Consider the following 17,141-nt stretch of genomic DNA (forward strand, 5'->3'; position numbering starts at 1 on the left):
TGAAATTAGCAGCATAAGACAGTGACAATAGACAGATCAGCTTTTTAAATTGGCTTTATTGTGCTTCACTAGATGTGCATGAATGAAAATGCATGCTACAGTGTGTGTGGCATTGGCATATTGCTGCCACTCCTCTTCTTTCTGCTGCCACTGCAAGTAGGAGTAATAATAGTGATAATAATAATAATAATTATCACTATAGTTTTCCTTATTGTACATTATGGGACCTTAATTGCTGCAGAGTGGTGATTTCCACCATCAGTCAGTAAATGCATCGCTATTCAGCACTGACTGTCCTGCTCTGTCAAACCCCAAACAACACGTCAGAGGAGCGGAAATGAGGGGCCCAGGGTAGAGTCCCGGGGCCACTGCTGCTGGCCAATGAGAAGCAAGAATGAAAACATTATTACAAAACCGAGCTGTGTCAAGCTGAAGTGAGAACGCTAGATGGCACACAGGAAAACCGCCTGGGAAAATTCAAAATAAGACAACTTCACTGCTCCCGCATGAAGATATCAGGATTCAGTTTCAGCACCTCTTATTCATGTTCTGACCGTAGGAAATACTGAATCATAAAGTCATTACTTGTCACGTTATTTATGATCACAAAATAAACATTTTCAGGTCATTCATTTGCAATGAAGTCAAGTGGGACGTTTCGATCAATATCTGCCGTCCCACCATATGATGCTTTTTAGGATTAAAATAAAAGAACAAATCACACAGTGTACAATAAATCCACATTCAGGCACTGAAATAAAAATCCCAAGGGCAGATGAGATTTGTCTCTCCGGAAATAGAGTTTACCTTTTGGTTTTTAATAGGTATGGACATGAATATTTAAAAAATAAACGGCTCTTTCTCTCGCAGCTGTTGCACACAGTTATCTCCTTATGCCCCATCTGTCAGCATTTCAAACAGATGCTTTTATTCAGAAAAGCCGCAGAGGAAGTGCAGTGGGTGAGTACGTCGGGCTTGACGCTGAGGCTGAGCTCTGGGAGGGGGGGGGGCAGCCAGTCACAGTGAAAGTGAAGGCGGAGACCAGCCCAGAGCCGAAAACTCAGCCTCTTCTGGATCACGTTCAACTTCACTGAACAACCCTAAAGACGACCCAAAAAAGTAAGAGACGGAGAGGAAGGAAGACAAGAAAAAAAGAGAGAGAGAGAGAGAGAGAGAGAGAGAGAAACGCGAGGTGCTCCTAACTTCTTTTCACCGCTATCTGCCAAGAATTGTCTTCCGGTGTTGACTTTTTTTCTGCAAGAGAAAAGCCTCCAAAGCACAAAGTTGAACGTGAGCAATGTGAAGCTACCGGCTTGTGTGTTTCTGCCAGGCTCCAGGATTCCCTATTAATCCATGCAGTACAGTGCAATGGTACGTGAACATGGATTATTATTGTTTCAATGTTGTGATAAAGCTTTTTGTGATAGCATTTTTTTTCCCTTTTTTTTGTAATATTGTCTTCGCTGCGATTGAGCGATGTGGAGAAAGTGGGTTAATTTAACACGGACCACAACATTGGCACGGTCGGGCCAAAATTGTACTAAACTTGGCACAGATTCTCCAGCAGCCTATGTTAACATCCCATTCCCCTTAATTTGGCAAATGAACTCTATGTGGACTGTTGACAGCTCTGTAACACACACACACACACACTCATTGCAGCCACAGAGTTAACAATGTTTAACTTCCAGCCCTTTCAGCAGTAAAATTGAGTGTTAAAAAAAGGTGTTCAGATAAGCAGCAAGCATTCAGCCCACTAACAGAAAATACCACTGAAATCATTTCAAACGTGCCAAAGTTTTACGTGGGGTGTCTTTATAGGATACATGAATAAAATGTATGAATTGCAACAAAAGAAAATGTAGGTCATTTCCTATTAATTTCATAAGTTAATATGAGGAACTTTTTAAAAAATGGCATTGTGTGAGAAAAGTGAAGTAAAAAGCCCCAGTTTCTGTTTTAATTGTGAACCAGAAACTCTCCGTTCAGTGATCCGGAGTGGAAAAGCAGGGAGCGCATGTTTGTTGACAGGCAGCTGAAGGTTGCCAGATCCGCGGAGGGCAGCTCCCCTTTTTCCGCGTCTGTGTGACCGGAGCTGCAGCCCCGAGTCCCCGGGGCTCCTCTGACGGCTCTGCACGAACCGGGAGCTCAATGAAGCCCACTGTGTGTTTTCAGATAGCCGGAGAGGGGAAGAAGGTGCTGGGTGGCAGATAGGGGTTGTGTGTTTGGAAGGAGGAGGAGGAGGAGGAGGGGGAGTGTGTAATTACGTGGGTTGAAAAAAAAAAGGAGGAAAAAAAAAAGTTGGGTCTGATTTGCTGGAATTGCGCAGGACCGAAGGTGCACCGGTCGATTTCATATGAAGTTTGGTTAAAGCAGGGGTGAACATCACACACTAGGCGCCCTCTGAAGGTCCCAGCATGCTTTTATGAAACACGCATCTCTGCCACGGAGACGCGCAAAACGGCCGCTGAATCCGAGGAGGACGCAGCAGCCCTCGCCTGCACCGGCTCTCCCCGTCCGGTCCGCCGAGCGCCCGCTTTGCATGCCAACTTTCACCGAGATCTCCTGCGCTTAGATCTCATTTTCATCGCGGAGACGACAATCTTTGGATCGCAAAAAAAAAAAAAAATCTAAACTAGACATCCATGGATGTTCTCGGATAATCTTTGTTTTTTTTTTGTTTTTTTGTTTTTTTGTTTTTTTTTTTTGTTGTTTGACGCGGATAGCTGCCTCACAGTCTCGCACGGCGCAAGTCGGTCCAGGAATGGCGCGATAAAGTGATCCGAGGAATCAGTCCAAGTAGTCACTCTGTGTAGCCGTCTCGTCATGTACTCTCCAATTTGTCTTACTCAGGTATTTGTGCCCTTTAATTTAATTGTGCATTTTATTGAACTCCATTTGCGTATTTGTGGTAAAATTGCAGCCCGGCAGTGGAAAGTTGTGTGTGTGTGTGTGTGTGTGTGTGTGAGTGTGTGTGTGCGCCAGGATCGCACAGTTTGATCTCTGCGTGGGAAATAGTTTCAGAACTCGAACCAATAATGCACTTTGTCCCTTGTGGATGTAAATTTGGCTTTAAAACTTATCAAAATTGCTGCTGTTAATCTACAGTACTCTTATTTATTGCGAATTTTTCGTAGAAGATCTGAGATTCTCCTGATAGACCAAAAGAGGAAAAAATTGTCTGTCAAACTTTAAAAGTGAGTGAAATGACTATTTTTCTGCTTTTTGTGTGCGTAAAGTTGTGCGTAAAGGTGGTTTGTAAGATAGTAGTCCAAATTATGCCGTTCTTGCTTATTCTGGATAATTAGTACAGGTTGCTCTGTTTTAATGAGGTTATTAGTGTCCTCTAATAACCTCACACACACCTTCCAGCCTCTCTTGAGCTGTGTTTGTATTGTGTTTATTTTTTTGTTCATTTGTATATTTTTCTTCAGAGTAAAACCCCTATATTTTAGGGAAATGAAGGTGGAGGAAGATAAAGCCACTTTCACTGTTGGAAGATCAAACGCATGATAAGGTTGATTCAGGCTTGGACAGAGTAGCTGACTGTTTTGGCTGACTCAGTTTTACTGTTTATATTTTACTTGGCATAAGTAAGTGATTGACTGAGATGTGGTTTAGTTTGTACTTAAGAGGATTGTGCTTTTATGGCCCCAGCTGAAGTGCACTGCGTAGGCTGTGGCCAAGTCATTTATCTTTAAAGCATTTGGCTTTAGACTGGTCACAAAAAATTAACGCAATATTGAAAGTGTTTTTTAACAGGAAACCAGAAGTGAAAAGGATTTCTGATACAGTTGCTGCAGATTACATTTACTGCTAACTTTTTTTCAGTTTAATTCGCATCTTTATGGTGAGGAGGTGACAACAAAGGTGTTCTGGATTTATTTTTTAAAAAGACTGTGGACCGTTTTATCTACGGTAAATACAATACATTTCAAAACTACAAGATGAAGCGAATAAAATCTTAATTCACGCTGTTTGTTAAAGATTACAATATGACATCAGTAAAGTAGAGCAGGATTTTATTAGCCCTAAAGTGCAGAACAGAAATGTGACTCCTCAGAGGAGAAGCAGCGGCGGCAGTCACAGATAGGGAGTAGATTTCTGTGGTTTCCTATAGCCTGCCTGCCTGACTGCTTATAAAAAAAAAAAGAAAAAAAGAACAATATGTGGTTAAACTCTTGAAAAGTCTAACTCAAAAAGCGCTGCTTCGCCTTATTATATTTGACATTTTAATGATCTGAAACAGATAAGTTAATGTTTCCACCACTTTCTCACAGCTGCTGTAATTTCTGATGATTCCTAAATCTTTTGCACCATGCCCTGCACTTCTGCACCTACATAAAAGAAGCATTGAGTGATTGTGATCATTTGTTTGAAATGTTCAGCTTTAGTTTCTGAAATGATAACCATCGAGAGAAATTCTACAGTTTAGAATTAAAAGTAAAACGTGGTTTAAAGTTTAATGCACCTGAATACAAATTACAAAGAAAACTCAATACAGCCAATAGCCCAAAGGAAAAGTGTTGGAAATTTTTACTCTAATATTGAAATTGAATATCTGATGATAAATGAGAAAAAGACGTTTCAGGAAGGCATATTTTTTAGTGAGGGGAAACATTTTAAAAGTATTTATTTAAAAGAATTCAAATTTTACTGTGTAACCTCAGGGTGTAGGAATGAAGCAGAGCAAGTGCCAAACGGTGTAACCTTATTCTGTACATTCAGTCTGAACCTGATGCTCTTTGCACGTGTCTGAGAACAGAAATCTTCCTCACTATTTATGACTTGACCAAGCCCCATCGGGCGACTGCGGTTTTACCTCCATCCTTTGTAAACACGGGATAAATTCATGTTGGAGGGAGTGTGAATAGTTTGATAAGAGAAATGCAACTGTAAGAGGCGCATGCTCTCTGTGGCAGCAGCAGGAACGGGAGTCCCGCTCAGAGCATGCTCAGGAAATGAGAGCGGAGACACGAGTGTGTCCAGTCAGGGGGCTTGGTGCTATTGTAGTGCTGGCAGTTGATATAAACAGTGGAATTTCCTTGTCATACCTGCACTACGTCCAGATACATCCAGGATGGTAAAACCAGTGTGGCTATGTGAAGTGAAACCTTTTGATTTATAGCTGTTGAAACTACCAATATGATGCGATGTGACTGTGATTATGAGGAATTGTTTGTTTGTGGTCTGACTTCCCTTCTGCAGCAGATTAGTAGCTGACTGAACCCACATTTCTCCTTCATGTGTGATTAAATTTTTTCTCTTCTCTCTTTCCCTCTCTCCTCACTGTGTCCCTTGGATGCTCTAGGATGAATTTCATCCCTTCATCGAGGCGCTTCTTCCTCACGTCCGTGCCATCGCCTACACATGGTTCAACCTCCAGGCCAGAAAACGCAAGTACTTTAAGAAGCACGAGAAGCGGATGTCCAAGGACGAGGAGCGTGCGGTGAAGGACGAGCTTCTGAGCGAGAAGCCCGAAGTTAAGCAGAAATGGGCATCCAGGCTGCTGGCCAAGCTGCGTAAGGACATTCGGCAGGAGTACCGGGAGGACTTTGTCCTCAGCGTGACGGGAAAGAAGCACCCGTGCTGTGTGCTGTCCAACCCGGACCAGAAGGGCAAGATTCGCCGGATTGACTGTTTGAGGCAGGCCGACAAAGTTTGGCGTCTGGACCTGGTGATGGTCATCCTCTTCAAAGGCATCCCTCTGGAAAGTACAGATGGCGAGCGCCTTGTCAAGTCTCCACATTGCACCAACCCAGCACTTTGTGTCCAGCCACACCACATAACAGTGTCGGTCAAGGAGCTGGACTTGTTTCTAGCATACTATGTCCAGGACCAAGGTAGGTTCAAGCTCAGACTGTGTGTGTTTGTTTCCCTTTATGTGTGATCTAACGCGCATGTGTGAATCATGGCTTGGCAGGGTCAAGAGTCACATGTGTTACTTTTTGGCAGCCTCGAAGAGAGCGGCTGAAATCACCACTAGAGTTTCAAGACAAATAAATAAATATAAGAAACTTTACGTTCGGGGCTGAATATGCGGCACACGCTTTTATGTGGTCCAAATGCGTCTCATTACCGAACAAAGAGACAATCTGGATTCAATACAAAAAGTAGAACATGTTTTAAGTGTGTCGTTGCTCTGCTGTTCTCCAGTAGCAGCTCCTGCTCATGTTCACTAATTATTCAGTTACCATAATGGCCTGTGTGTATTATGTCGTTACACACACAGCCAGACAGGCTTTCAACTGCACACACACGACACACCTGGAGATCGAGTGGAAAGTTTCACTATAGACTAATTAAATTAAAATCAACCAACTAGTTGTAGCCTTTTCATAATGCAGAGCTGATATGGATTCTTATCATACCACCGTTATTTAATTTTTGGTTTATGTTAGCAAAATAATTTTTTAATATACAGAGTTTTTTCTTACTATGTAAAAAAAAAAAATTAATTATGGCCTTCACCCCTGTAGTTTCGTTCTATTATATAACATTATGTAATTTTAAAACTCTTCTGTTGTAAATCAAAAATCCCCCCAGAGCAATTTTGTGTGAGACTTTTAAAAAACCTCTTCCCATACAGTAAACCACAATTCAATTCGACACAGCATTGAAAGGGTGAATAAATTTTGGGCCTTGTGAATATTTACGATATATTTCAGTTGTTTTTCTCAAAGTGCACTTAAGATTTGCCATTTACATGTGACCGTGTTTGTCCTGAAATGGAAACCTGTGTCTTTTTTTTGTTAGTGAAAAGCTGGTCTCTATTCCTTCAAAACTAAATCATTCTTTTTTTTCCAGCACAGAAGTAAGAGGTTGAAATAATTGTTGCCAGGTACCGAAATAGGTTTTTGACGTGCATTTTTTAAAATGTATTTGTGTCAAAACTCTTCATTATTATTATCAGAATTAAATTCTGGTATTATTTTGGCACACTGTATTTAATGAAACATTTAAGATGTTTAAGACAAAAAAATGTATTACAGCAAACCCCCCCCCCCTTTTTTTTTTTACTTTACTTTTTTACTACACGTTTGAATCTGATATTCCACTGAGTTAAATGAGAAGAAGAACAGGAATTAAACACAGATGACTGAGAAAATATTGTTTGATAAATCATTTACATTTCCTAATGAATGCCAAGTGTTTCATTTTTATATAACACATCACACCTATGATTTTTTTTCCCATAATTGAATGCACCTCAAACACCATCAGCAACTCTTTCTGATATATTTTTTTAATAGCTGTTTTACTGCAGCATATAATTCTCTCTTTTTGTCTCTCAGTTTTGAACTTTCTCCTTTTATCTTCTGTCACCATAGGAATCCCTCCTATAGTATTCCCTGTTGAAATTCCCCTCCAGTAAATCTATTGCCGAAAAACCACCAACGCTTTGCTATTGAGGGAGAAATGGTGGTATAGCTACCTCATTATCATCAAACCTTGAGCGCCATTTTGTGTTTGATAAGTGCCAGGGAAAGCAGAAGGCACAGCACAGAGACAATAATGGTTGCCACTGGCACCGAGGTTGGCATCAGACCCTCTTTTGTGTCTTTTGTAGGATGCCACTGCTTCTCTAGTTTGCATCTGCTGCATTTTTAACTGCTCAGCACCAACTTCAGAATGGCTCTTAAGTGCTGTTTTTTTCATATTATACACCATTTAAATGGTAAGTTGTCGCTTGTATTGTGTGTCATGAACAGACATTTCACCGGCTTTTATTATCGGAAAATGTCTCTGCTCAGTAAGTAGAGGAAATTATTGGCTGATAGCTTCATTTTAATGTTGGGAATAGAAATAGATGCTGAAACGTAAAGTTGTATTTTCTCTTTGAGGGTAAATTCAGTCCGATTCAACGTTGCTTTGCAGATCACGGCGATTAATAGACATTTACTGACAATTTTTTGTATCGAAACGTTGGCAAATATTAAATAGCATTCTTTTACCAGGATCACAGAAACAGTGAGGCTTTTTTTTTTTGTTTTTTTTTTTGTTTTCGCAAGCTACAGCGTCTTTTTCTTTTCTCCAAGTTACCAAGCAATGCCCATCTCCAGACAATGCAGCCATATTGTGGTAGCGTGCGGCATGGCGCCATTTTGTTTTGCACCGTGCCAGGGAGGCAGGCAAATCACCAGTAATGGTTGTTAGAGGTTCGGAGGTTGGCATCAAACCCTCTTTGTCTGCTTGCAGCATGCCTTTGATTCGTTGGTTGGCATCCGCAATGCAGTGGGCACATTGGAAAGTTTTTTGATAGTGGCAGAATGGAAGCCGCTGCTTTTGTTCTGCTGCAACTGCACGAAACAAACAAACATACAATCAAAAACAAAGAAACTAGCAAACAGCTCTGTCTGAACCAAAATCTGGCATTTGTGCAAAATGCTAGATAAAAATTGGTCCAGACTTTGCTTTTAATATTGTTCTCGCGACTGTCTGGCAGCAGCTCACTTCTGCTGCATTGTATAGTTGGATAACATCAAATTTTTGTTGCCATTAATTTAGTCAACAGTATTTTTTTTTCTTGGTATTTTTTGTGGCAAAAAATCACAAAGTTCTGTTCCGAACGCATTTGTTTTTGGTTCTGGCGGGGTCGCTGCCTGAGAAAGGTCAGCGGGTTGGCAGCGAGTGTGTGGGGTGAATTTAGAGAGGGCACTCAGCCCCCTTGTTCTGGGGCACAGACGCATTTAGCCAGGCAGAGCTGTAGCACCCATGTGCATGCCCAGATGAATGCCCGCTGGGAAGTAGGCTGGGGGCTGGCAGTGGGGGTTGTGGCATCCATTGTGCCACCTGGCAGGCTGCGTTCAATACACGGCCCTGGCTTCTCACACACACACATACACTGTTGTTGCACTCCACCACACTGTTTTATTTTTAAATGATAAGTGTAATTCTTTTTTTTTTTTTTTTTGCCTTTTTCTTCGTTGACTCGTCGCTTCTCCCCGGATGGGTTCATATTTTGTATATCCAGCCTGACAGATTGATGGAATTGTTGTAACAAAGCGTGTAGACAGTTGTCGTGTCAGAACACGTTCCAACACTGAAGGCCTCGTTTGTATTTGGTTTAGGCTGCTCATCACTACTTCCTCAACAAATGCAGGAATGTAGTAACCATTGTTTTCACTGTAAGTTCTCCACCCTGCATATTTAAATACCTTATACTCATTTCACACACATGTACTTGATAAATTATGAAACTAAGATAAGTAAAAAAAAAAAAAAAACAAACCAAAAAAAAACAGAACATTTTGACTAAGATACAAAAGAATCCAGGCTATGAAGTTGGAAGACTATTGGAAACTGTAAATTATCAACTGTATTTTTTTTAACAAAAAAATTGTAAATGACTTTAACAAGAGGAAGCTTAAGTGGAATAAAGTGGGGCTAGGAAAAAAAAAAAAAGATTCCCAGTAACTTTGAAAGGGAAGGGAGCTACTTCATAACCAGTCACAGAAAGGGACTGCTGAGATCAATGTGAGACTAAAGAAGTCAAGGTCAAGCAGCTCTCCCATTACTCTGCTGCTGAAAGTTAACACAGCCATAAAACGTCATTACCTTGACACCACCACCCCCACCCAATAAGCTAACTTTATTTCACACTGTCATGATTGTTTGTGGAAATGGACGGATTACCTCTGTGTACTCGCTGCCATGTTAATGGAGACCATGTTTTACGAGCGCCAGACTTAACCTCTGACCCACGGGGTCGTGACCTTTGCAAAGAGATGTGGCAGTGTGTCCTCTGATGTTTAATTGAGCAAATCACATCAGTGAAAACGTGCCGTTGCAAGCCCAGGGCACGTGGAGGAGAAAGACTTTTTGCCTGAGGGGGGTCCGGTCAGAGCACAAGGAGGTGGGGTGAGGGGGACTGCTCATAAGCCCCCCTTGTTGACCTCCACAATCAGGGTCAAACCACAGCGGTCGCAGTATCACCAGAGGTCTCTTGGCAACAGTTTTTCTCCACTCCCCCGCCACTCCTGGTTTGGCTGGTGGTCCCTTGGTTCACTGGCCTAAGTGAGGGGGAGTAGGCACTGGTGACTCCCCCCTTCCAACACCTCTTCACCCCCCTCTCTGATTGCTCAGACTGGTCCCTATCTTCATGACTGGCCATCGCCTGCTTACCACGCTGCGTGGGGTGGCTGTTTGCATCTTGTTTTCCGCCCAGCTGCTTCAGAGGCTTTGGTCAGGCGGCCAGTGCGGAGCCCTGACCCTCTGGGTCACAGTGGAGGTCTGTGACTAAGCACAACATTTATCCCTCCCTCCCTGCATCCCCTTATCCTCCTCTGCCATCAGGAATCACCCCTGCGGCACACAGCCTGGCCAAATGACTCTCTCACTCCTTCTCTCTCCCGGTCCCTTTTCTTTTCTCACTCCCTGGCTTTCCCGAGACTCCGACCATGACAGCTGTCCCAGGCCCAGGCGCTTGGACAGAGAAAGGGTGGCTGGGTTTGTGCCAGAAGTGTGAAGCAAAACTGGTTGTACGCAGACAGCAGTAAGGACACTGTTTGGCTTTTCTTTTTCTGGTGAAGTCAAGTTTCTAGTGAGAGGATATTGGAGAAGGTCTCAGGAATATTTTTTTTGTTGTTGTTTGTTTTTTTTTTTGAGGGGGGGGGAGTTGAGTGGATTTTTTTGACACGAATTTTAACAGTGTACATTCAAGGCAAATTCAGCAACACTGTAAAATATACAAATCTGGGAAAGACCTTAACCAATGACTTCAGCCATATAGATAAAAACTCTTAAGAGTGAACTGCACAACCCTGTGCTTAGCTTCCATTCTCACTCCCTTATTAGTATGCAATACAGCCTGCGGTGTCTGGCTACCTCTCTCTCAGAGCCATAACCTATCGAACACATTCTCTCAATCTAATCCACTTAGAACTCCCTCTCAGCTTCACCGCTTGCCTTATTGATTTCCGCTTCCCACTAAATGTCTTCCCGATCCTTTTTCTCTTAACCCGGGAGCTATTTATGTTTCACATTGCTCCTTCGTTCTTGCTTACTTCTTGCCTTCTTTCCTTCTTCCGTGCCTCTTGCTTTGCTTCTTTTTTTTCTTTCATTCTCTCCTTCTTTCTTACTTTGTTTCAGTCATAATGTCTTCACTGGCTCTCCAGGATCTCTGGTTGTTTGTGGTCTCCATCTGACTTCTCCTCTGCCTTCTTTCCCCTCCTGCGCTTTCTCAAACACTAACCTGGGTGCAGTGCAGCCAGGTTGCCTGGCTCAGTATGGAGCTTGTGTTATTAGCAGCGGGGTTTTGCTCAAGCAAATACCTCAAGGCTTAAACAGGCCGTGTTACCTCCTTAGCCCTCTTTTGTGTGCCATGTGTACATAAATCTCCATGGAAACAAGGCAACTCGGAGCAGAGGCCACAAAGAAAGGTGGATGCCTTCTTTCTCAACAAAATTTACAACTCTCTCTTTTGCTGCTACACTGTGTTAAATTTGCTTGTGTCACAGTTTGCACTATTGCATCTGTTCAGAAACGAGACAAGGCCTTTCTCTGGCATTCTAAGGCACAGACATTGTATTGAAAAGGCTTTTCTTGTGTATTTCAGCAGGAGACTCAGTTTTACGCTTGTGTCTACACTCAGTTCAGGACTGCAGTTTGTGTCATTAGTCTATGGTTAAGATCTCGGCTTCACCACACTTTCCCAGGCTTTCAGGGAGGACCCAAAATGCATTTCAAATCCCCCCGAGGCCACTTGACTGGAGGACCGGCACCTCCCACCTCCCCGGATAGATTCCCCACCCCCACTCTGTCTGCCGGTCCTCCCAAATGAAGACAAATGGGGTACATTCACCCCCTATCCCAGCACTGCGCTGTACCGTACTGTCCTGCCATACAAAGCAGGCTCCCCCAGTTTCTCCATCCAGTGGATGCCTTCTCTTCTTAGCCACGGTATGAGCGTGACTGCCAGACAAACTCGCAGCTGTATGCCAGGGTGGAAAGAAGGATGAGAAAGTTTAAACAGGAGAATCTGAGGTTTTAAACAGAGAATTTGTGTGAGGGTCTTTTTTGACCTTGCATTTTTTTTTTTAAGTCAGCCAAAAGAAAAGCTGCCTCAAGTACAAGACTGAGACTTTTATGTAAAAGCCAGTCCCCTTTACTCAGGAAGGAGGCTTGTTAAGAACCAATGAAGGGAAGAAAAAAATGAGAAGGGGTAGTAGGTGGGGTGTGATGGGGAACTCTGGGCAGGGATAGACAATCAGAGCGGTTGCCCAGGAGACACTAACTTCTCTGTGTAGCACCCCCCACCCTGCTTTGCCCCATCAAAGTCTTTTCAGTCCAGACAGGGCCGATCAGTGGCCCAGAGTGATGGTTGTCTCTTCTTTTGTCTGGCGGTACAGTACGTCCCATCAGTGTGACGGCTCGACAAGACCTGAGCGGGACAGAAAAAGAATGGCCTGCCATTGCAGTGCTGTGCAAAATGTACTTTTGGGTGGGCACGTTGCTGTTTGTGGTGGAGTGGGGGTGGGAGCGTGAATCCCCAGAGGATTTCTTTCTAATGTCAGTGCATGGGTCAAAGTGGGGATATGGTGTCTGGGGCTTGGGAATGGCCTGCTTGGGACGGATTCATCAGCGCCCCATTGAGTTGTCAAAGCAGGCCAAAGAGCTTCCACTCCTCCCTCACATATGTCAGTTTCACTTCTCAAAAAGCTCCCAAATTTAGAAACCGACCCTTGACCAGAAGAAGATGCCATATATCCAGTGTGATAAACAATACAACCCCCAAGATAGCTGTTTGTTTTTATAGACTCATATTGTATGAAAAGTTATAGAACAATAGAAAAGGCAAGTAGAATAGGAAAAGAAGTGATTTACATTTGTAGCTCTTACATAAATATCCTGTCTCCCTTGAAAGGCAGCATCTTTGAGCAGTGGGGCTGTATGTGATTAAAGGAAGCTGTGCAGAGGGAATGGCAAGAGGAGAGAAAAATATGGACACCTTGTTGCTTGGAACAGCATGAAAATCTCCTATTTTTGGACAACCAAACCAACAGATGTTACATATTTTCTACACAACGACCTACTCCATGTGACATTTTTTTTTTCTCAACTCTGCCTCTTTACATTAAAACACTGAATGGGAATAAATGGAAAAATTGAGTAATCCATTCTCTTGCTTAAAGCTTTTTATGTCGAGAGTTCCACATAAGTATTTTGAAGATTTAGCTAAGTCAGACAAACACATAATACACAAAAAGCAACTTTAATCAGACGCTCCAAAACAAAAGTTTGTGAAAGAGAAAGTTTCAAACTTTCTTTAAAGTTAAACTGAGAAAGTTAGCTACTAAACTTCACCAGGTGTGAATTTCAGTGTTCGATAAATTGTATTTTGTAGGAATCACAGGATTGTGTTTGACCACTATACGACTATCTGTGGTAGGAACACACTAGTACAGTGCTGTCTGGGTCCTGTGATTAAAGCTCGCTGCAACAGGGATAGTTAATGAAAGCCATTATTTTTACTGTGGAAGAACAGGGCCTTACCATGGTGTGCCCTGAAAACCTACATGATCTGGCTCCAGATAGCCTGAACTCTCCTCAGCTTTCCCCACTCCCTCCACTGGCACAGGGCTGCAGCTGGTAGTTTAGCCGCAACGACTTTTAGAAAACCCTTTCAAAGTTTTATATGTAAACACAAAAATGCACATGTGGGGACACGTGTTTGCACTCATATCCCCGTATATGTGGGCTTTGAGAAAATCACAAACTTCATTACTGCATACAAACGCACACAAACCAGATTATTGCTCACCTGGACCTCAGCTCAAAGGACTACATTTAGTTTCCACAAACCGCAGTTCCTCAATATCAACAGTTGTTGGGCAAAAATTGAAAGTGAGAGTGCTGTAAAGGCTTGTTCCGGACTTAGAGATTGTAATTAGGCCTCCAACATCTGCACAGAAGTACAACTCACAATTACACCACAGATTCGTACCAAAAAATTATTCTGCTCCACCATCATGGTGAGGCCTTTATTACCAACGAAATTTGGTCAACAAGGGGCCACCCGGCTATAACAAGCCATCACGTTGTCTGTCATTTCCCACTGTGTAATAAAACACAGACCCTGTTTAATTTGAATTTTGTCCATTAGGCCCATGATGTAATTGCTGATCTTCCCTCATTGTTTTCACAGGGTTGTTTGCAACCTGTGGTCTGGGATTTCTGCTGGCTTAACATAGCTTTTAAAGCAGTTATGATAATGACCCCGGTTGACCGACAGATGGCTAAATGAGTAATGCTCAAACTCATCATCTCATATGGGATCCCAGCTGAGTCTGCTTGGTGTTTCCCAGGAACATCTTTATCTGCTTATGCAGGTCTGTTTTGCAAATTGTTAGACGCGCACAAGACATTTTTTCTCTCCTTTTTCTGTAAAACCTCTGGCTGTAACTTGGTTTGCCATGTGTGTCTTGTTAAGGGCAGTTATGACAAATGGCAGCAGCTGTACAAACTAATCTCTCTGTAGCTTTCACACATGGCGCCCAATTAACAATGGACCACTGTGGGGCCCTAATCCATGGTGCAGCCATCCTCTGGTCCTGTTCGCTCAGCCAACTGCCCCAGGAGACTCTTCTCCTGTGCACTCCTGCTCGCCAAACCTCTAACGCAATTCATATGGGATCTGGTGAACACCACAAGGTCTGCTTGGGCTGGAGACTTGGTAGTCACCTTGTTTGTTTCCAAGTTGGGAATCCTAGTCCCTGACATTAAGAGCCTGGGTTTTATTTGTCACTTAACAGTTCAGTAGGATTAGGTTGCAGCCCTGTACACGGTACACTTGAGCATCTCGACTCACATGCACATGTGAACTCACGTGTTTTCAACTTGCATGAATGCATGAAAATACATACATGCAGCTGCAGCTGGTAGATTTAGCAAAGTGGGTGTTGAATGGGTGGGTGGGAGCAGCGTGTTTGAATGTATGTGTGTATGTGTGAGCTAGCTTGTCTGTCAGTGTGCTTATTTCCAGTAGTTATATGATGATAAACTGCTGTTTCTTGGGGCCTCAGATAGCTGAATGCTCCTAAAGTGTGGGGGAGAGTGCTTTACACAGTGCATTCACTTCCTCCTCAGTCCTATAGGATAATATACTATTGGGTGGCAGGGGAATGTTAACCTATGCTCTTTATTTAATGGTCCTTCTAAATTTAGGATTTATCCCCTCACTGCTTCTTAGATACACAAACAACATCCATCCACTTTCCCAGGAAAGACTTCAATGTGTGAAGTCCTACCCTCTGTCCAAGAGTATGTCAGCAGTGCTTTACATGTCTCCGCTAAGGTTCTGTTTTCGATTACAGTTGATAATGACAAAGATACTAATTTTCATGATGCCATTCGAATGCAAACCAATCTGAATTGTTTTCTACATATATTCTTCAGTGTGGTGTAAAACAAAGCCACAAACAGGAGTTTGAGACTGAAAAGAAGGGTGCTGAAGGGTCGACGGCCATCAGGAAAACGGCGCAGGCCCCTGCCAAATCTATGACATGAATGAAACAAATGGATGGAGGAAAATGAAAATGGTTGGGGTGTGATCTCTGGCAGGGAGCGAGAAACCAGTGCCAACTATTATGAATGAAAAACTGCTGCTGAGCTAGTGAAAAAAAAAAATAGAAAGAACTCGTTTTTTCATCCACCATCCAACAATAATTAACTGCACGCAGGCCTTCTGGTGAGGGTGGAGAAAGCCACAAGGCACTTGACTCACATCTCACACTGCAGAGGAGGACAGTGCAACACAAAGAATGGACAGAGAGCAGCATAAAAAGGAAGTTTGTCGAGGGACAAAGTGAAGTTCTTAGTTACTGCTATCAGTGAAAAGAAAGCAGGCAAACTCAGATGTGGAGTATAAACTGCAAAATATAAGGAGGTGTTCTCACTTCATTAGCAAAATGTAATAAAGGTAATAAAAAAAATTAATGGCACCCAAAGGTGTTGAATACTCACATACACATACTCACACATACGACAATTCTATTTACACCATTAGAAAAGTACAAATAATTGTGTATGTTTACAAAGAGGCACAGTTATGTTCAATGCTTAACTTAACCCCTGCTCTGAGTGTTTGGTGACAGGACGCCAGGAATCTGCTGGGATCATGTATTACACTACAGTGCTAATAAAATTAGTTTGATGAATCAATCAGTCAACCGTCAGAAAACTATTTCCATTTGCTGTACAATTTGTCAAAGCAACCCAAACATTTGATCTGTTCAACTCTCACAGATGAGGATTTTCACCCTTTTCCTCAGTATTTCTGGGACATTGTGTTGGACAGATTTCACAGAGTCTCACATTTACATTTCTGAAGAGAATAATCAGTTAACACAAAATCGAACCCATGCTGGAAACAACCATTTTTCCAGCCGTACTGCACTGTACCACACTGTATGCTATCTCTCGCAGCCTCCTGTTACAGTATGTGGGCAGGATGACATGATGGAAAGAACAGAATGGGGGCCAGATGTATGTATATATATAGGACCTGACAAGGCTGAATGGATGGACACCAGGCAGAGGCGTTGCATATCACATACACCACATCCCATAGTGATGAGAACTTTGTGTGCTTTATGTAAAGAAGCATCAACAGGAACAACAATTAATGATACATAGTGGCCTCCACCTCATAGCCACGGAGGAAGAAGGTGCATGGCTAAATAACAGGAATTAAAGGTTATAAGAGGACTAGCAGGTCTGTACTTTAGAAGTTTTTTTTTTTTTATTTGTAAGATTTTAAGTGGACACAGAGTTAAGATGAAGTGTGCAGTGTTCTGGTTTCAAGGTCAGTTGAAATGCCTCTTGTCATTCAGGGGCCCATAGGCCCAGAATTTATTTTAATCCATTATCAACTGGCCCTGTAGCCAAGAACAACAACATTGTTTTTGTTTCACCGTTACACCTTTTTTTTTTAATCGGCATCTTGTATGCTGTGAACATCGCTGAGGGCTGACAAAGCACACACTGTTTAGAGGCAAATGCTCAAAACAAAAAGTGGTTTTCCTATTATGGCAATCAAAGCAATGTTATCAGCGATCAACATGTTCTCACCCAGAGACAGAAAGGAGAAGAATGCCCCATTGACTGATACTGCCTGCGAGGCCAGTCGCGCTGATCTCCTG

General features: G+C 42.6%; 1 protein-coding gene across 11 annotated transcripts in view; it reads left to right on the top strand.

Annotated features, from left to right (window-relative positions):
- Nucleotides 1–1,121: 1,121 nt before the first annotated feature.
- The window catches only part of LOC115058525 (nuclear factor 1 B-type), a 62,625-nt gene continuing 46,605 nt past the window's right edge, over nt 1,122–17,141 (top strand). For 3 of the 11 annotated variants that reach the window (XM_029525876.1, XM_029525883.1, XM_029525882.1), the window contains exons 1-2: nt 1,122–1,371; nt 5,312–5,843. In XM_029525876.1, coding sequence (XP_029381736.1) covers nt 1,354–1,371; nt 5,312–5,843 — 550 coding nt within the window. In that variant the 5' untranslated portion in view covers nt 1,122–1,353. Of the gene's footprint in view, nt 1,372–2,229; nt 2,854–5,311; nt 5,844–17,141 lie in introns of those variants that run through there. The other 8 variants (XM_029525884.1, XM_029525885.1, XM_029525881.1 and 5 more) reach the window with 8 other exon arrangements.

Source organism: Echeneis naucrates, chromosome 18, assembly GCF_900963305.1.
Source record: "Echeneis naucrates chromosome 18, fEcheNa1.1, whole genome shotgun sequence".
Lineage (NCBI taxonomy): Eukaryota > Metazoa > Chordata > Actinopteri > Carangiformes > Echeneidae > Echeneis > Echeneis naucrates.